General features: G+C 41.2%; 1 protein-coding gene and 1 long non-coding RNA gene across 4 annotated transcripts in view; one reads left to right on the plus strand and one right to left on the minus strand.

The window, feature by feature from the left end:
- Positions 1-6,610: 6,610 nt before the first annotated feature.
- On the minus strand, positions 6,611-7,680 carry LOC116477272 (uncharacterized). The gene is made up of 3 exons (XR_004250418.2): positions 7,530-7,680; positions 6,918-7,027; positions 6,611-6,833 (listed from the first exon to the last, which is right to left on the minus strand). It is a non-coding gene; the product is annotated as an uncharacterized LOC116477272 (long non-coding RNA).
- Positions 7,681-7,760: 80 nt separating this feature from the next.
- Positions 7,761-26,295, plus strand: part of FBXO3 (F-box protein 3) — a 34,072-nt gene continuing 15,537 nt past the window's right edge. For 2 of the 3 annotated variants that reach the window (XM_032166300.2, XM_058446546.1), the window contains exons 1-4: positions 7,761-7,887; positions 11,440-11,529; positions 13,251-13,414; positions 23,620-23,734. In XM_032166300.2, coding sequence (XP_032022191.1) covers positions 7,784-7,887; positions 11,440-11,529; positions 13,251-13,414; positions 23,620-23,734 — 473 coding nt within the window. In that variant the 5' untranslated portion in view covers positions 7,761-7,783. The remainder of the gene's footprint in view (positions 7,888-11,439; positions 11,530-13,250; positions 13,415-23,619; positions 23,735-26,295) is intronic. The other variant, XM_032166301.2, reaches the window with a different exon arrangement.

Consider the following 26,295-nt stretch of genomic DNA (forward strand, 5'->3'; position numbering starts at 1 on the left):
ATGGTGCTGTGTAACTTGTAGCCCCAAACAGCTAAACCCACTAGGCTTGTAGACGTCATCAGGTCACCGATGGACAGACTGGCACAGTTGGCCAAGAGTATGAGCTTCTTCAGTAACAATGGCTACTATGTGTGTTGATGAAAGAATTCCTGGTTGGGTATGCCTGGTCTTTTGGGTGGTTCCATTACTGTGGTGAGTTAGAGCATAGATTCAATGGGCTGTGGTAGGTAGACATGATCCCCTTATATGCTTGATCAGTCTTTTCAGGCAGCAGCTGTTTTCCTCTAGATTTTGTTACTTATAATCTTTTCAATGGGGGGATCCCATAATTATGTCCCAAAGGCACATAATTAACATGTGCCTTTATTAATTCAGTCTTTAGGTGGCCCATGGCCTGACTAGCTAGGCTATTACTGATGTTTCTGTGTGTGATGGCCATGGGAATATGCCACTCAGATCTCCTGCTGCAGGTAGCATAGTTGACAGACAATGCCAGTCTGCGGCTCACCATGCTTTTGCATCAAAACCGTACTTCCCCTGGGCTGCTCCTAGCCCATGGCTGAGCATGGCAGGAGATTAGTGCAGGTCAATTGTGTGTGTCTCTGGACTTTCTAATGGGCAGCTTTGGCTCGAGGACTCTCCATTGGCCTGTCTGAGACATTCTGAGCTGCAGTCCAACCCGAGACTCTCCCTGCCAAGTCCTCCTTCTTTCATCTTCTCTTTTCACAGGTGTCAGACCTGCATCGCGGTCTGAAGGCACTCCTTGCCTACTCCTGCTCCCTCTCTTTTATCCTTCATAAGACTTTCCTGCCCTCTGCCCAGCCCCCAAATATATCTCTCATGAATCTAATCCTATCTTCACATTTGTTTTTGGAGAATCCTAGTTGACATATTGTGCGAAGGTTCATTTCCACCAATCTGGGAGCAGTATGCTCTACAGCCAAGAATAGCACCTGAAGTTTGGCCAATTATTCAGCATGCAAGTGTTGTGAGCCTCAGCAATTTATGGCATTGGTATTCCACAGAATTTGCCCATCTCAGAGGCAAGCTATTTCACCAGTGAACCATGCTTCTTGTCAGATGCAAGTCTTGTCAAAGAGGCCCCAGTAGGCCAACAGCTTAGGTTTAACAGTAGGTGGGTCTCTCCATGTCTAATGGGTGGGCAGCAACCTGTTGTTCCTGAAGTTGGCTAAGGTATTGGGGACCAGACTTGAACCTTGGTTATAGGTGCCATTTCCATATTGCTACAGAACTTTCTGGGTATCTCAGTTCAGACAGGACCCAATGCAAAGTGACAATGTCAGGTGGCAAAGTCATCATTTTTCCTTTCAGTGACATTCTCTTTTTCCAGAAGGGGCTAGTTTCAGGCCCAGCAGCAGAAGAAAGTCCTTGCAGGCTTGTCCTTGGTAAGAAGGTGGAGTCTCATTTCCAAAGCCTGCAATCACTGTGAGATTGATCACTGATATCTGTAATTCCATCTGAATAAGATAGGAGGCTCCAGGACAAGGTTTGCTTTACTGATGCCTGGATCACTTTCAAGGCTTCTTGTCATAGGTGTCCCCTTCTCAAATATAGTTAATTATTGGGTATATAAAGCCTGTTGTGGAATTTCCAGGTATAAAGGGTATTGTTTCCAAAACAGGCCAATCAGAGGTTAGGCATTCATCCCTACAGCAGCTAGTGGCCACAAGATTAGAACTTTGACTTTAATAGAGGATAGAATGTCTTTTTGGGCTGTCGCACAAGAAGCCCCCAAAAAGGTCAGATGGGTGGCCGAATTGTTTCTTCTTCCTTGGAAGCCCACTCATCTTTGGTCAGCTTTTCTAAGCTCGAATGCAATGGAGTTCATTCAGTACATTCAGTGGTGAGGTCATCGAGAGAGGGGAATGTCTGGCCCCAACCAGCAGTTCTCATTTTGTCAGCATTTGTTCAGCTCTCTGACAATGTACAATGTACTCCTGGGGAGTTTGTTACAGTACTGCTTGCCTTGGTGGATAAGGGCAAGTGATATCAGTCAGAGTCCTCTCAAGAAACAGACAAAACATTCAAAGGAACATAACTAAACAGAATTCAGCGGGGACAATACTAACAGAGTTATGAACTGGTTAAGGGAACCAATGCGGGACAGTGAGGTGCCCAGGGATTAGTAACGGGGTGGGGGAGGGGGGAAGCTGTTACCAGCCCTGAAAATGCAAGAGGCACAGTTCTAGCAGCTGGAGGGAGGGAACAGTATCATCAGAGCTGAGTGAGCCAGAGGTAGGAAAGAGGGCACTGACAGGAGCTGTCTCTACCGAGGAACACAGCCCCAACCAAAATCCCAGGAGGTGGAGATGTATAAATACCTGAATGTCACTTTTCTCTCCCATTGTTCTCTCTTTGTTATCTGGCTTTCTCTTTTAGAAGTCAGATAACAAAGAAGCCCAGGTGAAGGAGTACCTAAAGATCAGCCTCCTAGGGCATGGAGAAGGGTAGAAAAGGTATAAAGAGTATTTTTTCTTTTTCTTTTTTTTTTTTTTTTAAGCATTAGCTGGATGTGGTGGCACAAGCCTGTAGTTCTAGCTACTCAGGAGGCCAGGGTGCGAGGATCGCTTGAGTCCAGGAGATGGAGACCAGCCTAGACAACTGAGCCAGACCTTGTCCTTAAAAAAAACAAAAACAAAACAAAACAAAACAAAAAACAAACCCCAGCATTAATCTATCCAGGCCTGCATGCCAAGTATCACTAATGGCACAATTCTAGTTCAGCCACTCATGATATCAGACACTGCAAGAATAGTGGCCACTTACATGTTTAAGCCTCAACAGGGTACAGTAAGGTTCCATACACTAGTGGCTTTCCCAGCCCTATGGGGCTATCGAACTGGTGGACAGTGTTGTTCAGCACTCTGGCCTCTATTACGTCTCGGATAAGAATACTGCATTTTTTCTCCACCTGGTAGGAAGCATTGTTTCAATGATGCAATCTTAGCAGGCTTCAGGATTACAGGCCATTCTTGGTTACATCCTTAGCCCCCATATTAGAAGCCACCAACAGGGGACACTTTAAATGTATCTTATCAGAAGATCCACTCACCATGCACCCAGAAGGTTCCTATCAATTATACAGGCTGCAAAAAAGCAAGAGACATGTCACAGACAAAAACAAAGAAACCAGACACTGGTTTGGCAAATTCAGAAATATTTAAAGTATCCCTTAAGGAAGAAGCTGGGAACCAAGTCCTAGAACTTAGTGTGTATAGCTGCTGGAACTGTGCCTATAAATCTCTTATATGCGGTCCAGGCTTCCCGTTAGCCATGAGTTTGTCTGTGGTTTTGCTGCACAAGAGCAGCTAAATCCATTCCAGATTTTTGTGTCACCCCATCAGCCTGGCTGCTTTTCTGAGTAGCAGTGGCAGCCCCTAATCTCCACTCATCCCGGCAATTTTATCCTTCTGCCTGTTTTCAGCCATAAAGCGTAATTCTCCTGAATATTCCTGGGCTCCACAGGGGCAGGTCTCCTTTTTACCAATCACTGGCAGTCTTGCGGCCCAGGGTTTTTCTTTGGGTGTCACACTTGTTTGGGGGAATTAGTACCCAGCAGTCCCACCATGATCCTCCCACCCTTTTATCTTCTGGGCTCCCAAATGCGAGGGCTGCCTCAGCACAACCAGGATTGCTGACACTGGGGCTTGGGTGACAGGGCCCCCTAGGAGAGAATGCTTTTGGCCCTGGGAAGGCCCAGTTGGACAAGGGCAGTTCCAAAAACACTTAGCACCGAGGTAAAGTGGAGTTTAACCTTCATGCGTTCGACTGCCTTTCAGGGGCCACAGACACACACTACCAACGCCATGTGGTATAAATACAAGTTGGGTGGGGGAGGGGGATACAAGCAGAGAAGGAAGAGCATGTAAGCAACCCCCTCTCCCCATCCCACCATCCATCCCAGCCCCCAGCTTCCCTGTCCCGTTGAGAGATGTGCCTAGGCTGGGTTCATCTCGCAGAGTTCAATACAGAAGGATCTTAAACTGTGTTTTACAAATGCTGAGGTGGAAGCTGGAGATTCGGGGCACCTCTAGGCTGCCATTTAGTAGGAACTTCTAGAGCATCCTGTTCTGCCTCCACGCTAACTCAGATCTGCTGAGGCAGCAAGTTGCTAAACCATGAAAACAGGTGAAAAAATGAGTCTCCAGGGCCATTTGAATTTGCCTCTCCCCAACCAAACCGTTAGGGAGTGTCTGTCACTTTCTAAAGGGCAGGTATGGCACTGTGTTCAGCTTGATCTCTCACAGTCCTGAGCCCGGATGCTTGTACTTGATAGGAATTAATGTCTGAAGGATTTACCTAAACAGCCAGTGGGAACCTCAAAGCCGATGAAACTACGATGTGATCACCAAGAGGTAGGGTGTTGTTGCTAGGAGCTACTCATCATAAATAAGATGCCACTGGGGTTCTAAAGGAAACATGTAAGACCGTGTCTTTCTCAAGCATTGTCCCTCTCTACTCCTCAGAAAAGGAGAAACCTTTTAAAAAAAAAAAAAATTCTACATCTGAACCCTTCTGTTAGAACCTTCTGATTTCTTTTCAAAAAACATTTATTTATTTATTTAGAGACAGGGTCTTATTATGTCGCCCAGGCTGGAGTTCAGTGGCATGATCACGGTTCACTGCAGCCTCGACCTCCTAGGCTCAAGCTATCCTCCCACCTCAGCCTCCTGAGTAGCTGGGACTACAGACATGCACCACCATGCCTGGCTTTTTTTTTGTTTTCCTGTAGAGACAGGGTCTCTGCAGTGTGGTCTGGAACTCCTGGACTCAAGCAATCTGCCTACCTTGTCCTCCCAAAATGTTGAGATTACAGGCGTGAGCTACCACGCCTGGCCTTAGAACCTTCTGCTTTCTGATCTACCATAGAAATTAAAATGATAAGCAAATACTATTTTAGTGAAACTCTTTAGAAACCAGCTTCCAAAACAATGAGCAAACTTGGAGGGACTGTTTCTTCCACCCAGGCCCAAACCCTGGCCCTCAAGCTTAGCCCTGGGGATGTGAATAGCCAAATTCTGGACTCTCTCTTCCTACCTATCCCTTTTCCAGCCAGTATTGGGGGCAGGGTGGCAGGGGTAGGGGAAGGGCAATAGGAAGCCCTGGTCCAGGAACAGCTCTCCTGGGTCCTGCCTACCTGCATTGCTCCCCCAACCTCTACCACATGCCTCATTCCATGCTGGGGAGAAAAGTGGAGCCTGAGCCAAAGCCACCTCTCCAGAGGGGCCTGGGCTAGTGCAGCAGGGGATGGCAACCCGATGGCACTTTGCAAGGTAGGAAATGGCAGGGCTTAGTAGCCTGGAAAAGAGGGGCTGAGGGCGCATGGCAGAAGCTGTAAGCCCAGCCACATGGGAGAAGCAAGTCTTCCACCTGGCCAGACGCGGTGGCTCATGCCTGTAATCCCAGCACTTTGGGAGGCTGAGGCAGGTGGGTCACTTGAGGTCAGGAGTTCAAGACCAGCCTGACCAACATGGTGAAACCCTGTCTCTACTAAAAATACAAAAATTAGCTGGGTGTTGTGGTGTAGCTATAGTCTCAGCTACTCAGGAGGCTGAGGTAGGAAATTCGCTTGAGCCCAGGAGGCAGAAGTTGTAGTGAGCCGAAAGCATGTCACTGCACTCCAGCCTGGGCAACAGCAGAGAAACCCTGTTTCAAAAAACAAACACACAAAACCATAAAAAGCATGTATTTAGCGGTGTGCAGTTTTTTCTTTTTGCATCAGGCTCTAATATGGCTTACATGGCACTGTGGGATCCTGTTTTTGTTTAAGAGTTTAGTATTTTGTTCACTGTGAGTTTTTTTGCATTAATTTTTATTTTTAAAAATATTGCAGTAAAATGTTATTTATTGGATTATTCAGTTTTTTGGCACCTCTTCTTAAATTTGTGCCCCAAGCAAGTAGCTTTCTTGCCTCACCTTAGTTCTGGCCCTGACAGTTTGGTAGCTTCATACTTTGTCTTCTGCATTAGGTCCATAGCTGCACCAAGTCCAAGTGCAATAGGACAGCAGAAGCAAATGCAGTGTGCACCTGAAACTCCTACCAGCTTTTGGATTTAAAACAGGTGGCCCATCTGAAGGAGAAAATGGAGACAAACATAAATCAGGGTCAAATATCTTTATAAGCATTTGTCTATGTAAAAAGGTATGGTTCCCTTGTAAACAGAAATGATTATTCTGTCTTCATTCATCCATTCAACCTGAATTTAAACTTTCTAGTTTTTGAATACCTTCCTAAGCCCTGAAATTAGAAAGATGAGTCAGAATAAGAGTTTACAGTTTGACGAGAGAGACACAGAACAAGTACTTGAAATCCAATTCAATAAACGTTCTTCTAAGCATATGCATAAACAATTTGGAAGCACAGAGATGTAGGCAGAGTTTTTTGTTGCTGTTGTTCTGTTTTGTCGGCTGGGTGGCAGGGGTTATAACTATTAAGCAAAACCATAAATAGAAGACATTAATGGTATGAAGAATGGAGGAAATGGATTTTTGGGGGGCGGGGCATATCACTTCCACTCTTCCAAATAATTGAGAGAAACTTTCTCCAGAATATGGAAATGTTTGGAGAACTTAGGGACTGATGCATGTATAAGCTTGGAAAATTAACATTTATTGAGTATCTGGCCAGGCACTTTACATAAAGCGTTATCGCCATCCTTAGTTCACCAGAGGAGGGGTGGTTTTAGAGATGAGAGACAGTCTCAGAGAACTTAGGCATACCTATGCCAGCATTTCACTAGTAGTGGAATAAATGACAGGTTTGTGAAGTCCAGGTCTGTCTGGATTCCCCAAAGCCCCTTACACCATACTACCTTTGGAAAAGCAATGGAAAAGAAGAAATCAGGCAAGTGATGTATGGACCCATTATACTTCCCCCACTCTCATTTTAATATCACCTTGGCAAAGCTGAAGAGCAAACATCTTCGTGCCTCCATCAGTTATGCCCTCTGGGAGTTTCAGTTCATCCATTCACACGCGGGATACTTAACTCTGCGGGATCTAAACCCTGGCCAAAATAAATTTTAAAGCTGGAAAAAATCCACACTGTACCCTTTGCATTGCCCTAAAAGGCTGAAAATAGCCATGATAACCAAATTAAGGGACAGCGGCTGAGACTCAGACTCACTCCCTGTACACATTTTACTTAGGAAGGCGGGGAGGGGCGTGAAGTTAAGCCCTCAACAACTATTTCCTTAATTTGGGAGAAGGGCCTTCAGCTGGCGTCCCTGGCCGATTCTCAACTCTGCTCCTGCTGATTGGACAAGTCTCTGAGCGGCCCTGCTGCGTGCGGGGGACAAGCAGGGTGGGGAAGGCTGAGCGGGGAAAACGAGGGGTTCTCGGGTTGGAAAAGAAAGAGAAGGAATGGATTTGGGGACCAAGGGCGTGGAGGAGTGTCAGATTTTGAGCGAGGCTTCCCGCATACTGAGTGTAAAATTTCGCAGGAGGAGTTGGGGAGACCGAGGCAGATTTGGCAACAAAAGGGTCCCGGGCTGGGCAAGTTTACGAACCGGGATGCGAGAACAGAGCTGGAGAGATTTGACGCGGAGCGCGAAGGAAGCGGGCTGAACTCCCACTGCGCCGCTGGCTCCCGGTTCGCGGGCGGGGTCTCCAGGGAGCCGCACCTCAGCCCGCCCTGAGGGCGGGGTTGGCCCGGCGGTTACATAACAAACCTGTGAGAGCGGCTGGGGGCGGTTCGGGCGCTGGTGGGGGCGGGGCAGGGGCGGGCCCAGGGCGGGGCCAGACCTGCACCGGGCCTGGCAAGATGGCGGCCATGGAGACCGAGACGGCGCCGCTGACCCTAGAGTCGCTGCCCACCGATCCCCTGCTCCTCATCTTATCCTTTTTGGACTATCGGGACCTAATCAAGTAATGGGACGACACGCATGGCAGGGGTGGGGGCATGGGGAGAGGAGGCGGTGAGGCAGGGGTGAAGGGGGTCGGGGCCGCTGACAGGACCCGAGCTTCCGCGACACCACAAGGCGACGCCAGGGCCGCCCTCATCCTGCAGAGCCACCGGGGACCAGGGAGAGACGGGGACGGAAAGGGCCTCGCCCTGAGTCTTCCTCCCGCCCTGGGCCCAGGTTTGAGAAGCGACGAGATCTCTCCCGGGCCTGGGCGAGGCCCACTTGCAAGAGAAGGAGGTAGTGGCCCTTGTGCCGCACCGCCGCGCTCCGCGGACCCCCGCTGGCCCCGCAGGTGCCCGCCCGGTCGGGGTCAGTCCCTGCTGCTGTGTAAAAGCCCCTGTCCCGGCCAGGCGCTCTTCTCTGCTGGGTCCGGGGCCTGCGGCGTCTGGCGCCGGCGTGGGCAGGTGGGGCGAGCGAGAGAAGATAGGCAACCCCTTACTCCCCTGGCGCGACTTCCCCAGCGCCAGAATCGCTGTCAGGGCTCACTTTCGGACTTCAATGCGTGAGAATTGTTTTGCTGTCAGCATTGCTCCTTACGGTTCGATGTTGGATTTTATGTTTTGGTACTGACTTCCGGTGATGCCATGTCGGTGACTATCTTTTCTCCTGGACACCTTGGGTTTCCCACATTACTAGCATCTGTTCCAGAAATAAACACCGGTTGCTGATAAGGGTGGTTCAGTGCTCAGTTTCTTCAGAACTTGGGACTGTCTGGGGTGGTGGAAGAAATGGCGCTGCCAGTCCGCCCCCCAGCTGTCAGGATTGTTTACACCCTTGACAGGGGGTGGCATGGCTGTGAGTTTCCTGTGCTACCGTATATATTTGCAGAGGATGCAAAGTCGCCCTCTTAGGATAGGTGGGTGAGATTTGTTTTGTGTTTTGGATTAACCATTAGATTCTAGCCATTTGATGATTGTGCCCTGTGTTATTAGAGGTCTTTTTATAAATACAGATTTCTTGGAGTTGGCCTAGCTAAGTGGTGATAGAGAGATACCTCAAGTTTTTGGTCACTACCTGTACTGGTCGCTACCTGTACCTGCTAGCAATTTTATTTTTCTAGAAAATACTTACAGTTTAACTAACAGTCTCCAACTTTTGATTGCTGCCAGAATGATCTTTCCAAGACACATCTGGTTGTCATTCTCCTTAAAACCTGCGACACCCCTGTGTTTATAGATTATAACCTAAACTTCTGGGGCACTGAAAGCCCTTATCATCTGGCTTGTATATCTAAGGTCCTCCAGGACTTATTTCTCCTTCACTATCACATTTGCACCATCCATTCTAGCCAAATCAGACCTCTGCCAGCATACAACACACTTGCACTTTCTTTTTTTTTTTCCTGTGGCTCAAGCTCTCGACCTTGCCTGGAATGCCTTGCCTACCTCTTCTCAACTTGGCAAGGTGGAGAAGATGCCCTCTCTACCTTCTTCCTGCAGAATTGATTTGCCATGTCAGGTAGATGGCGTGCTTCTTGATTGTAAGGACTGCCTTGCTCATCTTCCTACTCCAAAGATTTTTTTTTCCCCGAGGGCCTGCTATGTGCCAGTCTGTTAAGTGTTGAGGGTACAGTAGTGAACAACGCAGATAAGGCAACTCTTAGGGAGCTTACAGTCCAGTGGGCAAGCGCATAAATTGCAAGAGGTACTAAGTGCAGTGAAGGAAATAGATTGCTCTGTTAAGGAATAGGAAGTGAGAGGTGATCCAGTCGGAAGGAGCTGCCATATATGAAGCAGGGCATATGCAGTTCTGGCAGAGGGAAAAGTATGTTCAGAGGTTGACGGGACTGCTGAACGGTACTGTTCAACAGCATGGCCTGGTGGAAGATACAGAAGGCTGGCGTTGCTGGAGGTAGGGAGTGAGTCATAGACAGTGATGAGATGAGGGTGGTGAGATCATGCAGGACCTTGGGAACCAAGGTGAGGAGGTAAGATTTTACTTTAAATGCTTTAGGTAGTAATCACAATTTTAAACAGAAGTGACATGGTCCCTCTGTAAATGTCTGTGGAAATAAATTGAGTTGAATACCATTTGAATTTTATCTACAGAAAAGTATCCAGTGTATTGCAGCTTTTTTCCTGCACCATACAGCCCAATTTTGTCAAGGGTCTAGTCTAGTGATAAGCTCTGAAGTTTTTGGTATGTATTTGCTGAACTGGATTGGGTTGGATTGGATTAGTACACTGGAATCATGTAGCATCAGTTGCATAGTTTGAATTGAGATGATCTGATACCCTCTCCATTTCAGAGTGATGTATTCTGAAATGGAGTGAATAAATGCCACACTGTGCATCAGAATGACCTGTGCATCAGAATGGCCTGTGGCACTTTTTAAACATACAGATACCTGAGGTACAGATCTCAGTCCAAACCAACTGGATCAGAATCTCTAGAACAGTAGTTTTCACTCTCCATGTACATTGAATTCATCTTTCATGCATATTCCAGATTCTTTTATGTTGTTTAGCTCCTAGGGCAGTGTAGGGACAGGAATCAAGAAGAGGGTATGGAAACTGAATGCACAAAACTGGGGGGATTCCTATGTTTACAAAAGTTAATTTGGGCATCTCCTGAGCTTGGCAGAAAAGGATGAGGATGATGTTTCTGTAAAATCTGAAAATCAAACAAAGGCGATTTGGTTTACTATAGGTTGGTTTTTAACACACCTTAGTCATGGCCTTGACAAACCTGATGTGATTTAAGATTCTGTTGATTAGCTATTGCCCAAGTGAGATCTTTGAATACCTACTTTCTATTAATATAACTTGTAATTTCTCTCTGGAAAGGATAGAGTCCTAATCTTAGGTTCATTCTTTTTACAAATTAATTATGTAGGGTAGGATTTACAGGATTGCAACATTGTTGTGTTAGAAATGTTTATATAGTAAGAAATTTATTTGCTTCTAACATTCAATGTTTTGGGGCAGCTGATAACTTGTGTAGCCATGACTATTGAATCAGAACTGTTATGATTCAGGCACCCTCTATAGGTGGACTTTCCAGTAGTTGCTTTAATGAAAACGTGGTTTTTGTGGCAATACTTTTTTCCTTTAAGTAAAAAATTTTAAAAAACAAAAATAGAAAGTCTGTGTATTTAGTAGCCTACATCTTACAGATCTTGGGAAAAAACCCCCAAGTCCCTTTGTTTATGACTAAATAACTTTCTTCCTGTATGTAGAAATGAGTATTGTCCTGATAATAAGCACAGGACAACTCCTTGATTTGAGATTAACTCCAATGGCATATATGGTTTATAGATACTTTTGTGAAAAATTACAATTATAGGTGTTTCAGGGTTTATATGTGAACTCAGTTTCACTACTAACAAGGCAATTATACTACTTAACATGTTAAACAGGTTTTAGAAAATAGTTTTGTAATTATAAGGGTAATAAGTGAAAAATAAGAGAAACAAAAGGCATAAAACAAAACTTAACAATGAATATTTTAATCTTTATTTTTAAATTGTTTTCTTACTTTTTTTAATACTATCGGTGAATCTGGTTACTGCCAGCTGTTGTTATGTCAGTCGAAGACTTAGCCAGCTATCAAGTCATGATCCGCTGTGGAGAAGACATTGCAAAAAATACTGGCTGATATCTGAGTGAGTATTTGAGGAATATGTACTTCTGAAAACTGGCCCTTGGCTTCTTCCGTAACACTAGTTTGTCCTGATTCTCCTCTCAAACCCTTGTCTCTTTATCTCCTTTGGTGGCTCTTCTCGTGCTTGCTAGTATATGTTGGTATTTGCCAAGTTTCTGTCCTTAGCCCACTGCTGCTCTCCTTCGCTGAGCTCCACTGCATACATTGTTGCCGTTTATAGTGACTATCTGCATGCTCCTAACTCCCAAACCTGAATCTCCCTCCCTGACTTCCCCACTGAGCTCTAGAATTGTTTGCACAACTGTCTGCTGGACATTTCCATTGGCTATCCCACACTTATAACTGGATTCAGTAAATGTTAACAAATTTGACAGAATCACAGTACAGATGACAGAAAGTGGGAGTTGAGAAAGGTGGAAGAAATGAGTAGGAATGCTAATATCTTTTCTTAGATTGAGTGGAGTCAGGTAGTGACTAAAGTTGGTGAAGTAAGAAGCAGAGGTTTAAGCATATTATTTAAAGCTGCAAGCTTTAGACAGAAGTGAAAATTAATAACAGAGCTATCAAACATTGGGAGGAAAAAGAACAGGGTAAGGGGAATTTTAAGTATTGCTAGATCTTCCCGTGTTTCTCTTTGGGGTATCAGTAGATACATGTGAAGTTGATAAATCAAGAACTAGAGGCATAAACATTTAAAACTGTAGAGGTAACTTCTAGTAATACCTAAGCTTTCCTTTGAGGAGTTGGACTTAAAACAGGAGAATAGTTTTTCATTGTAAGTTCTTTGGTACTTTTTAGTTTTAATAATCTATGTGTATATTATTTAGATTAATAAAAAGATGCTCCCCTTCCCTCTCCTACCCGCACAAAAAAAAAAAAAAAACCCACCGTGAATTGTTCTTTTCCCCATTCCTAAACCTGTCCTTCAGCATTCCCAGTCTTCATAGCAGCATCATCCACTCAGGCATCCAAATCAGAATTAAAAGTCATCCTAGGCGTGTCTCTCTCTCTCTCCCCACTTCTCTCCCTCCTTCTACATTCATCACAAAGGCTTACCAAGCCTTTCTTACTAAGCTGGTTAGTATGTTACCTTAAGGCCCTCTGTGGCTGCCTTACCCTCTATCACTTCTGATTCTTAATTTTATACTTCATTCTTTCTCACTGGTTAGACTGTTACCTTTTTTGAAGGCAAAAAATGTGCCTTATTTTTTTATATCCTCAGTGGCTAAGTGGACACTCAATAAATGCTTAGGGAATTTTACTAAATAGGAATGTTGAATCATGTAATTACTTTCATGTTCTATGATTCTCAACTAATTCAGTGTAGATATGTGTTAGATTAATATTATTATATCACAAGATTCTAAGTATTCTCTAAAACAATACATGATGCTTTTAAAAGTTTATAATTGGTATATTTTTAAGAGTAAGTTGAAATTTATACGTTATTACTATTCATATTTTATTAAAGATTAGAAAACTGAAAAAAAAAAGTAGAACGAAAAGGAGAAAATGAGTGCCTAACAATTCCACCATGCCAGTAGTAACTTTTGTTAAAAATTTTTTATGTATGTATCACTTTTTGCTATCTGATCTTCATTTGTGGCTAAAATATAATGAAAAGGAAGGGAAAAGTACAAGTTCCTATATGTTGTAGGTATCTAAAATACATGCTAATATTATTTTAAAAGATTTTAAATCTCACGTTTTTCATCTATTTAGGGAAGAGAAAACACAGAAGAATCAGTGTTGGAAATCTCTCTTCATAGATACTTACTCTGATGTAGGAAGATACATTGACCATTATGCTGCTATTAAAAAGGCCTGGGATGATCTCAAGAAATATTTGGAGCCCAGGTGTCCTCGGATGGTTTTATCTCTGAAAGGTACTGGGAATGCAGGGTCCCTTTCCCCGTTTTCATTACTGTTAGTATAAATAGGTTAGTTTAAATAACTTTGAATCTCTGTCATCTATGCAACTGTGTTAACCCAACTTTGTCTGTGATTTACTGTTCATATTTGGCCATGGAAGTAGGACCTTCACTCTAGTGCTTACCCTGTTTTTTCTCAGCCTTGGGACCCACATGGTTATTTATCAGAAGGGAAAGCTGAACTTTCATCCTTATATTTGTTTTCTATTAAGAAAGTAGTAATGCTAAGATTGTGTGAGAATAAGTATGGTGATTTCTTTTAAAAGATTTTTTTTTAATTGTGAAATTTTGCCTACTGTATCAATACTGTTTCCTATTTTCAATACAAGTAAATGTTTGTTTGATAGTCTAATATTCAGAAAGACCCTTGGTCTTTACCTGTGTAAGAGCAGCCTAATAGAGTAAGGAAAACTTTTATCCTTATTTTGACATTTACAAAATAGTAGAACTAAGATTTGAACTGAGGTCTGTTCGACTCCAGAATATGCTCTTTCTATTACACCATTATTGTCCAATTTTGGCAAGAAATATTAAGCTATTTCCATTAATTTGATTTAATTAGTGATCATGAAAATAGACAGATTGTAGATAGATTGCCACTTACCTGCTTTACCCTCCAAGTTTTTTTCAGATTTCTACACTGAAAGGCATTGTATAGATGTTCGGTTTTGCTGAGCTAAAATTGGAATCAGTTCTTCTCGAATATTTTCTTCCCTTTAGAACTAAAGACTCTTTTGAAACAGTATTCCTTTGCATTTTATGTTTCCTCTCTAATTTCCCATGCAAATATTACTTTCATACAAATCACGGTTGCATGACCAGGTGCTTGCAACTGAATTAATTGCTAGAAGGTAGAAGAAAGAATGATTTGGCAGAAGGAGTAGAGCTTTGAAGGAAAGTACCCTTGATTAATATTCTGAATAGCTTCTTTTCTTAGAAGAAATGAATAATACTATTTACTTGGTATGTAGGGTTGAATATTTCAAGAGGAAAATAAATCTGAAAATAGATATTTGGTGATGATAAGGTAACGGCTTACAGTAGCTATTATTAATTAAACACAAAGCTAGGCACTGGCTAAGTATTTCTTGAGTATTACTCCATTTAATTGCAAAAGTCCTATGGGATAAATAATTACTATTCTCATTTTATAGGTGGATTACCCAAGGCATGAAAAACTAAGTAAGTTGTGGCCGGGCGCGGTGGCTCACACCTGTAATCCCAGCACTTTGGGAGGCCGAGGCGAGTGGATCACGAGGTCAGGAGATCGAGACCATCCTGGCTAACATAGTGAAACCTCGTCTCTACTAAAAATACAAAAAATTAGCCAGGCGTGGTGGCATGTGCCTGTAGTCCCAGCTACTCAGGAGGCTGAGGCAGGAGAATGGCGTGAGCCCGGGAAGCGGAACTTGCAGTGAGCCAAGATTGCGCCATTGTACTCCAGCCTGGGCGACAGAGCAAGACTCCATCTCAAAAAAAACAAAACAAAACTAAGTTGTTTAACCATCACAAAGGAAAAGGCAAAACCAGGATTTGGATATAGAGCTGACTCCAGAGCTATGGTCTTAACATTGACTGAAGGGAGACAGGACCTATCCTGTTATGTTTGGAATGTCTTAGAATGTGTATTGGACTAGAAGAGCTAGTTTAAATATTAGGACATTTGGAATATGATATGGTATATGGTTCTGCTTTTAGGCTCAGAGCTATCAAGAAGATAAAACTAAGGATATGTAACAGCTGCTGCTGCTGCTTGTTTTTCTTTTCCTTTTTTTTTTTTTTTGGTGCATGAATTTTGGTATTTCCAGGCTCCCTGTACTACCTATCAGTTGGAGGTGAGGTTGTCAGATAATTCCTTGACAGCTCCTGTTTTACTCCACAGTGCCAGTTCTCTGGGGCTTTGCCATGAGTTGGAATAGGATAAAGGCTCTTGGATGTCTGCAGTGCTGGGGGTGCTTGCAACCCTAGGCTTATGAATTTTAAAACCAAGTCAGGAACCTAGCTGCTCACCTCAGCTGCCACAGTCTCTGATTCAATTGCAAGGTTATAGAGGTTGCAGATAAAAAGGAAAATCAGAAAGCAAATAGGTATTGGGCTTGGGGAAATTTTTATGGAGCATCTTGAAATTAAGATATATTGTTGTCACATATCTTCAAATCTCATATTTACCTTAAGTTTTAGCTTAGAATTTTAGAGTTGGAAGTCACCTTGGAGACTGTTTAGACCAGGGGTTGGCAAACTTTTTCTTCAAAGGACCAGACAGTAAAATCTTAGGCTTTGTGGGACACATGGTCTCTGTCACAACTCTTCAACTCAGCTGTTGTTGTGGAAAAGCAGCCAAAGATGATGCATAAACAAATGGGTGTTGCTGTATTCCAATAAAACTTTATTCACACAAGGAGGCAGCAGGCCAGGATTTGGAGTGTGGGCTATAATGTGCCCATCCTGATTTATGCTAGTAAGTTGAAGAAACATACCCAGAGAGTTAAGTGACTCATGCAAGGTATCACACTAGTGACCAAGATACAACTCTACTCTAGGCTTCTTGGCTCCCACTGTTTCACTGTTTCCTTCTAAGAGTAGGTTAAGGGGAAAAGAAAGTAAATAAATATTTGCTGAGTTCGAGTAAAGCACTTTATTAATCCTCACTATAATTCTCTAAGGTAGGTGGTATTATCCCCCTCTTGAGGATGAAGAAACAGGATTAAAGAGGTGAAATAGCTTGCCAGAAATCATGCAGTCAGTGTGTATCAGTCCATTCTTGCATTGCTATAAAGAAATGTCTGAATCTGGGTAATTTATCAGACAAGAGGTTTAATTGGTTCACGATTCTGCAGGCTGTACAAGAAGCATGGCGGCATCTGCTTCTGGGGAGGCCTCAGGGAGCTTTTACTCATGGGGAAAGCAAAGTATGAGCAGGTGTGTCACATGGCAAAAGCAAGATCAATAGGGAGAGGGGGAGGTACGGCACACTTTTAAATAGTCAGATCTCATGAGAAGTCACTCATTATCTTGAGGACAGCACCAAGGGAAGGATGCTAAACCATTCATGAGAAAAAATCCACCCCCATGATCCAATCACCTCCCACCAGGTCCCCCTCCAATATTGGGGATTACAGTTCAACATTAGATTTGGGAGGGGGCAAATATACAAACTATGTCAAAGTAGTAGAGCAAAGATTAACTCTGGTCTTTCTGCCTCCCAACTTCTATTGTGATACCTCTTTCAACCTTGATTTTACTGTATTGTAAACATACATTTCCTTTTAGTTTTCTTTTTGCCATGCCTATTTTTATCTCTCTCTCTTCTTCAAGAAATTCTTAGTTTCTTAATGTTACATGTTAAATGTCTAACATGTGGCACATACCATACATATATTAGCTTCTTTCCTCATCCAGTAGTTCAGGTTGCCATTCAGCTTCGTTTCTTTTATACTAAAATTTCTCTCTTTTTAAGTGAACTTTTTATTTTGGAGTAATTTGAGATTTACAGAAAAGTTGCAAAGAGAGTTCAGAGAGTTCTATGCACCCCTCACCCTTTACCCTTATATATCCCATTGTGGCACATTTATGAAAACTAAAACATCTTCACTGGCACGTTACTATTAACTAAACTCTACTATTAACTAAACTAAATTCACTTGAATTTCCCCCGATTTTCCATTATTGTCCTTTTTTCTGTTACAGGATCCAGTCCAGAATACCACATTGCATTTAGTAGTCATGTCTCCTTGGTGTACTCTGATCTGTGGCAGTTTCTTTGTCTTTTATGACCTTGACAGTTTTTTTTTTGTTTTTTTTTTTGAGACGGTCACTCAGGATGGAGTACCGTGGCATGATCTTGGCACGCTGCAACCTCTGCCTCCCAAGTTCAAGTGATTCTCCTGCCTCCGCCTCCCAGGTAGCTGGGACTACAGTCACGAACCACCACACCTGGCTAATTTTTGTATTTTTAGTAGAGACAGGGTTTCACCATGTTGGCCAGGCTGGTCTTGAACTCTTGACCACAAGTGATCTGCCCGTGTAGGCCTCCCAAAGTGCTGAGATTACAGACGTGAGCCACCGCACCCAGCCCCTTGACAGTTTTGAGAGAGTACTTGTCAGGTATTTTGTATTAGTTTAGTGCAAAAGTAATTGCAGTTCCTCAAATCAGCTTCATCTTGATATTTTACTGATGATTAGACTGGAGCTGGAGTTATGTTTTTTTTAGAAAGATAACTGCAGACGTGAAGTGTCCTTCTCATCACATATCCAGGGGTACATGCTGTCACTAATGGTTTTAACTAGCATACAGAAATAGGCACAAATTGTAAGTGCACAACTCATTGAATTATCACAAGGTAAACATGTCCATTGTCACACCCTCCAGATCAAGAAGTAGAATATTATCTGTACCTAGAAGCCCTCCTCATAGTCCTTCCCTCTTTCACAGAGGCAACCACTATTCTGATTATTAATGCTACTGAGTAGTTTTCTTTTTTGAACTTTATGTAAGTTGTATGATTAAGTATTTTGTATGGATTATTTCTACTTTATGAGATTCAATCTTTTTGAGTGTAACAGAGTTTGTTCATTTTGGCTGCAGTATAGTACTCCATTATCTGAGTAGACTATTCCTTCTATTGTTAATGGATATTTGGGTTATTTCTATTTCTGGCTATTACAAATAATGCTGTAAATTTTTATATACATTGTTGATGTCTATATGAGTATATTTCTAGTGGGTAAATATCTGGCATTGAGTTTGCTGGGTTATAGAGTTGCTTATATTAAACTTCAAAAGATGGTGTTTATTTTTGAAAGTAGTTCTACCAGTTTACATTCTTACCAGCACTTTAATGTTGTCATTCTTTTTATTTTAGCCTTTTTGGCAGGTGTGTAGTGGTGGTTTTAATTTGCATTTCCCTAAGGATGTGGAATAATGACAGTTGTATTTCTATCTTTCCAAGCCTCATATATCACGTATTTCTTTTTCTTGCCTTACTGCACTGGCGAGGGCCTTCAGTACAGTGTTGGAGACGAGTAGTGATGGGATAGTGGGCATCCTTATCTTTCTGATTGCAGAGGGAAAGCTTTAAGCATTTCACCTTTAAATAAGATGTTTGCTATAGGGTTTTTTTTTTTGGTAGATATTCTTTATCAGATTGAAGATAGTCCCTCTGATCCTAGTTTGGGAAGAGGGTTGTTGTTTTTGTTTTTTAAATTGATAATTGAATTTCTATCAAATGCCTTGTCTGCCTTATGATTCTTATGATTTTTCTCCTTATTCTGTTAATGCAGTGAAATGCATTAATTGCTTTTTCTGAATGCTAAACCAACTCTCTATTCCTGGAATAATCCTACTTTGATTGTAATATATTATCTTTTTTATATGTACTGGATATACTCTGCTAGTATTTTATTGGGATTTTTACATCTATGTTCATGAGAGTTTGGCCTGTAATTTTCCTTTCTTGCAATGTTCTTGTCAGGTGTTGGTATCAAGATGATGCTGGCCTTATAAAACGAGTCGGGAAGTGTTGCCTCTTTTTCTGTTCCCTGGAAGAGTTTATGTAAGCTTGGTCTTATTTTTTGCTTAAATGATTAGTAGAATGCACCAGTGAAGCCATTCAATTCTGGAGTTTTCATTGTAGGAAAGTTTTAAATTATGGATTCAATTCCTTTATTAGATATAGGACTATTTTGATTTTCTATTTATTCTTATGTCAATTTTGATAAGTTGTTTTCTAGGAAATTGTCCACTTCATCTATTTTCAAATCTATTGACATAAAGTTTTTCATAATATCCTCTTATTTTTTTAATGCTTGTTGGATCTGTGGTGATACCACCTTTTCCATTTCTAATATTAATTATTTATATTTTTGCTGTTTTTCTTCATCAATCTTGCTAGATGGGGTGAATTAATTTTATTAATCTTTTCAAAGAGCTGGCTTTTGCCTTTGTCAGTCCTTTACTGTATGTTTGTTTTTTATTTCATTAATTTCTTTGATGTCTTCTCTTTGAATTTACTCTGATTTTTTTTTTTTTCCTGACGGGATCATTGCTTAGATCATAGATTTTCAGGCTTTCTTATTTTTTCAAATGAATTTAGAGCTCTAAATTTCCCACTAAGCACATTAGTTTGTCCCGTAAGTTTTAATACATTGTATTTTCATTACCATGCAGTTCAAAGTATTTTCTGATTTCTTTGATTTCTTCTTTAACCCATGAATGATATAGAAGTGTATTACCTAATTTCTAAATATTTTGGACTTTTAAAGTAATCTTTTAAATATAATTTATATTTTAATTCCACTGTGATCACAGGATATACGTTATGTGAGTTCAGTCATTTAAAATTTGTTAGGACTTATTCTGTGGTCCGGTATATGATCTATTTTGGTAAATGTTTTGTGTATACTTAAAAACAATGTATTTTCTGCAGTTATGGAGTTCAATACTGTATATATAATTAGGTAAAATTTGTTAATCTTGTTCAAATCTTCTACACTCTTACTGAATTGTTTATTTTGTCTACCTGTTCTGTTAGTTATTGAAAGAAGTATGATAAAATCTATTGCTGTGGTAGGCAGAATTCTGAGGTAGTCCCAAAATTCCCACCCACTGGTGTATAGGCCTGGTATAATGATCTCTCCTTGAATGTAGGTGGTACTGTGAAAATAACTGATTTTCTTCCATTAAATCATATTATATGAAAAAGGTGAAGGGATTTTGCATATGTAATTAAGGTCCCAAATTAGTTGAATTTGAGTTAATTATTAATCAAAAAGCAAATTATCCTGACTGGGCCCCACTTAATCAGATGAGCCCTTAAAAGGGACTGGGCCCTTCTAGAAGTCAGATTCAATGTGCCTCTCTTGTTGACTTTGAATAAGCGAACTGGCATATTATGGAGAGGGCCACATGGTAGAGAATGGTGGGTGGCCTCCAGGAGCTCAGGGCCTCAGTCCTAAGGAATTGAATTCTGCCAACAACCAGTGAGCTTGGAAGAGGATCCTAAGCATATGATGCATAAGATGAGATAGCAGCCCCAGTCGATGCCATACTTTCAGCCTTGCGGGGCCTGAGTAGAGGATCCAGTTGAGTCATATCTAGACTCCTGACCTACAGAAACTGTGAAATAATAAGTGCTTTAAGCTGCTAATATTACAGCAGGAGAAAACTACAGCCACTGTGATTGTAGATATCTTTTCCCCATTTTAGTTGTCATTTAAAATATATTTTAAAGCTCTTATTAGGTACATAAAATTAGAATTGTAACATTTGTGTAGTGAATTTAACCTTTTTGTTATTACAAAAAGTTCTCCATTAGCTCTAATAAAGTTGTTTGCCTTAAAGTCTCATTTCATGTGATTTTAGTAGAGCTACTCTAGCTTTGTTTTCTGTATTTACTTTAAGATGTATCTCTTGTATGTAATTTTTTGTTTTTATCTGGTCTGTCAGTTTGTCTTTTCATTAGATTTAGTCTATTCATATTTAATAGATTTACTAATGTGTTTGAGTTGAGCTATACCATGTTTCTGTTTGTTTTTCTATTTGTCCCACCTGTTCACTGTTCCTTTTTTGTAATCTTCTTAATTATGTTTTATTCCATTCCCTTCTCCTTTCTTTTTTTAGTGATTATATTAGAGATTAAAACGTTGCGTCTTTGACTTTTTAAAGTCTAATGTAAATTAGTATTTTTTCTACTTCCTGGACAATGAAAGAACTTTAGAATGCTTTAACTCCAATCACCTCCCGCCTGCCTTTTGATTTATAGTTTTTGTGATTTTGATTTTTAACATATTTTCCTGAAAACATTCTTATTTTACATATTCAATATTCTTTTAGACTTACCTTCATATTTATCTTTTCTGGTTGCCCTTTATTCCTTCCTGTGTCTTCATGCTTCCATCTGGGATCACTTTTCCTTCCACCTGAAGAATTCCTTTTGGTATTTCTTTTAACTGACTGCTGCTGCTGAACTTTTCTTTCGTTTATCTAAAAATGTATTTATTTCATCTTCATTGTTGAAGATATATTCACTGGTTATAGGGTTTTGGTCAGCAGTGATTTTTCTTCATCACTTTGAAGATATCGTTCTTCTGACTTCTATTGTTTCTTTTCTTTTTAAAGACAGGGTCTTGCTTTGTTGCCCAGGCTGGAGTGCAGTGGCACAATCATAGCCCATTGCAGCCTCCAACTTCTGGGCTCAAGCAATCCTTCCAGCTCAGTCTCCCGAGTAGCTGGGACTACAGGTGCCACACCATCCCTGGCTAATTTTTAAGTTTTTTTTTTTTTTATAGATGGGGTCTTGCTATGTTGCCCAGGCTGGTCTCGAACTGCTGGCCTCAAGCCACCCTCCCACCTCAGCCTCCCAAAGTGCTGGGATTACATGCATGAGCCACTGAGTCCAGCTAACTTCTATTGTTTCTGCAGAGAATTTAGCTGTCAGTCTTATTGTTTCTCTTTTGAAGGTAATTATACCCTCACTGCACCTGCCATGCTGCTTTTAAAATTTATCTTTGTCTTCAGTTTTAGCAGTTTTCCAAGATGTATCTAGACAACTGTTTTCTTTGTAATTTTTCTCCATAGGGTTTATGGTGCTTCTGAATCATGGTTTGACATTTTCATCGATTTTGGAAAATTCTCTGCTGTTATCTCCAAATACTGCTTCTACCTCATTCTGCTTTTCTTCTCCCTCTGGGATTCCAATGCATGTATCATAGACCTTTCTGCCATGTCCTCCCATGTGTGTCTTAGGCTCTTTTTGTGTTTTTCCATCCCTTTTTGTCTTCTGACCTGGCTTCCAGTTTATAATTCCCTCTTTAGCTTTAAAACTATGATTTACTGTTAAACCCTTTCGGTGTATTCTTATTTTAGTTTTTGCATTTTTCAGCTCTAAGATTTCCATTTGATTCATTTTTATAGTTTCGAGTTCTCTGCCGAAATGCTCCATCTTTTAATTTAATTCATTGAATGTATCGGTTGTGGTTATTTTTAAGTCCATGTTTACTAACTCCAATAACGATGTATTATGGATTTGGTTCTATTTTCTATTTTTTCCTCTTTCTTTAGTCAGATCTTGTCTTTGTATAGGCCTAGTTGTTTTTAATTTATTGTTAGACATAATTTGAATTTTGGGGTAATGTTATTTTCTTCTAGAGATTACTTTTGCTTTTGGCTAGCAGCTGGTCAATGGGCAGATCACTGTAATGCAATCAGGGATTGATATGATTGAAAGCTGGGCTTTAGTCTTTGTGAGGACTAGTCTTATTTTCAGTTCATCCTTTTTCCTAGGATGTCAGTCAGGATCCTAGCCCAAAAACCTTGGGTTTTACCAGGTCCCTTTCTCCTTTGTGGACCCTGAACTCTGTTTTTTTGCCCTCTAGCCCTGTGGTACTGCCTAAAGCTTTGCTCAGCTTCTTGGCCACTCAACCTCATATTTGCTTTCAGAATTGACAGCAATTCTTGTCTTGTCTAAAGACAAGGTGGCTTCCGATGCCTGGCTCACCTCTCAGCCTCCCTCTTCTCCTGGACCCCTCTCCCCTACCGTTGTGACTCTTCGAAAGTCTTCAAGCCAATTTTTTTGTTTTCACTATTCAGCAAGAGGTTTGGTCCAACAACTTGATGGGCTGCTGCTGAATGTCGATCTCATCTCTTGGTATTTGTCATTATTTCCCACTTCTCAAAGCTAGAATATGTGGCAAGTTTACAAATATGCAAAATAGAGTTCAAGTTAATGGCCTCCTCACACATGAACCCGTACCTTATGTCCTATATTTCCCATTGAGAGTCAATGTTAAAACTCTTAAATAACATCAGTTTAGAGAACTTTCAGGGTTTTTTTTTTTTATTTTAAATAAAGCAACATGAATATTTTAGATTTAGGAAATTTAAGGGTTTGTGTTACAATGTGAAAACATTATTGTGGATCTCATTGGTGCCCACTTTCCATGTTTTACTAAGTGCCAGTGTTTTCCGTGTTGGGAAGAAACTGAGAAATTTGCTTTCTCAGTGCTTCAAATTAGTTTTCAATTCATTTCCTTCTATTTCAGCCATATATTTTGGACAGAATTCACTCACTCCAAGATTGTTTCATTAGTTAGCAGATAGATTGCATTTCTTCTTAGATTTAAAGCTGTTTCTTCACAATTCACTCTTTTTTGTGCCTTTATAGAGGGTGCTCGAGAGGAAGACCTCGATGCTGTGGAAGCGCAGATTGGCTGCAAGCTTCCTGACGATTATCGATGTTCATACCGAATTCACAATGGACAGAAGTTAGTGGTTCCTGGGTAAGATATTCAATGTTTTGGTTATTTTTAATGATGCAAGTTATTTTTTAGAATGAAAGTAAATAAATTGTATTTGTAGTTACCCTTAACAAATTAAGGAAGCATGGGAATTCCCTCTTTCTCCTTTATAGCAATCTGTAAGACAAAATCTGTAGCTTGAATTAGATTTTACCAAAACAAATATATCTCCTAAAAACACAATTTCTATCAATATATTTTTATAGTTAAAATGAAGTCTGGTATGGGGTGGGGAATGGGACATACAGTAAAGGTATGTGCGATATATTTTAACCAAATTCTTCAGAACTCTTGAAATGTGTATCTTATTACAGGCCAGGCAAATTATTTTGGGAGCTTGATGCAAATTCTACCTACTATACATGTAAAGAGCAATCATTTGTCCAGAGCTGCATACACTAAAGAAAATTGTTTTGTCATATTAAACACAGCCTATAATTGAATGGCCTGTTTAAAATTTAATTCTAAAAAGTGAAGTATTTATTGTGGAACTTTTTTTTTTTTTTTTTGAGACAGGGTCTTGCTCTGTCCCCAAGCCTGGAGTGTAGTAGTGTGATCTCAGCTCACTGTAGCCTTGACTCCCCTGGCTCAAGCGATCCTGTCACCTCAGCTGTCCCAGTAGCTAGAAGTACAGGCACACCACCATGCCTGGCTACTTTTTTGTATTTTTTGTAGAGATGGGGTCTTGTCATGTTGCCCAGGCTGGTCTTGAATTCCTGGGCTCAAGCAATTCCTGCCTCAGCCTCCAAAAGTACTGGGATTACAGACGCAAACCACCGCACCCAGCCTTTTGTTTTTAAGAAATGGTGTCTCGTTGTGTTCCCAGGCTAGTGGTATTTAACTTCTGGGCTCAAGCAATCCTCCTGTGTCTGCCTCCCAAGTAGCTGGGGCTACAGGCATATACCACTGTGCCTGGCTCAGCTTTTTTTTTTTGTTTGAAGATTTGTTTTATAAACTTTTATTATTTTAAATTTTTACTTATTTATTATTATTATTTTTAGAGATGGGATCTTACTGTATTGCCCAGGCCGGTCTTGAACTTCTAGGCTCAAGGGATTCTCCTGCCTCAGCCTTCCAGCCACCATATCCACCTTACATTGTGGAACTTTTGGGTAAAAGTAGACCATGCAGTAGTCACCAAAATTCACCCACAGTTTTAGAAGGCATATGCTTTGAATGGGTCCACTCCTTTTGTACTTTTATGAAAGTAAGCTATTTCAGAGACATTATGCTTATGAAATGCCAGTAAGAATTTAAGGAGAACTTTGCATTGTTCTTATTGGAACCTGGTGTTCCTTTGTATGTGAAGAATCATGCAAGGCTCTGTTACAATTTCAGATGGGGGTTGAATGAGTACAGGCAATCCCAGAGGTGATCACATTGAGATTACAAGGTAGTATTCAGAAGTCAAATATTGGGGGCAGGGCGTGGTCGCTTATGCCTGAAACTAGCTCTTTGGGATGCCAGGGCAGGAGGACTCCTGAAGTCAGGAGTTCAAGACCAACCTGGGTAGCATAGCAAGATCCTGCCTGTCTCTATAAAAAATTAAGTTAAAAACAATTTGCCGGACTTGGTAGCATGCACCTATAGCTCCAGCTGCTCGGGAGCTGTGGATCTATTGAGCCCAGGAGTTTGAGGCTGCAGTAAACCACTGCACTCCAGCCTGGGTGACAGAACAAGATCCTGTCTCAAAAAAAAACAAAAGAAAGAAATCAAATATTAGGCATGGGTCAGACATAGAAGTCAGTCAGGACTAGATGACCCTAAATTATTGGCTATTTTTTCCTATTGAACTGAAACTTGACAAAGTTGAAAAATTGTCAGATTTTAAGAGCAAACAGGAGAGGACTTTGTTAGAAGAGTTGCCTGGAACCGACACGACCAATAGGTCATAAATTGCAACACAGGGATTTTTATCTATATGTGGCTCAAGCATTGAGACTTAGGAATCTCATCAAGGAATCCCTTGATACCTGTATTGCTATATATATATTTAATGAGATTAAGCTATACCCCAGGCATCCAAGTTTTTGAAAATTTGGACAAGGTTTAAGCTGCTTTACATTTATACTATCTGGTTGCATAGAGTAAGCTAAAGGTTGTATCAAGATAAAAGCATCAGAGAATTTACTTCTTTAGACATTAAATTGGCCATACATACATGGCTGGCAAAACACCAGCAAATCAATATATCATGGCAAGATAGATTCTTTTTTTTTTTTTTTTTTTTTTGACGGAGTCTCGCTCTGTCGCCCAGGCTGGAGTGCAGTGGCACAATCTCGGCTCACTGCAAGCTCCGCCTCCCAGGTTCACGCCATTCTCCTGCCTCAGCCTCTCCAAGTAGCTGGGACTACAGGCGCCCGCCACCACGCCCGGCTAATTTTTTTGTATTTTTAGTAGAGACGAGGTTTCACCGTGGTCTCGATCTCCTGACCTCGTGATCCGCCCGTCTCGGCCTCCCAGAGTGCTGGGATTACAAGGATAGATTCTTGAAAACAATAAAACTGTATTTCTTTTTAAAGCATTGCCATTTAGACATTTAA

Source organism: Hylobates moloch, unplaced genomic scaffold (genome assembly GCF_009828535.3).
Source record: "Hylobates moloch isolate HMO894 unplaced genomic scaffold, HMol_V3 SCAFFOLD_11, whole genome shotgun sequence".
Taxonomy (NCBI): domain Eukaryota; kingdom Metazoa; phylum Chordata; class Mammalia; order Primates; family Hylobatidae; genus Hylobates; species Hylobates moloch.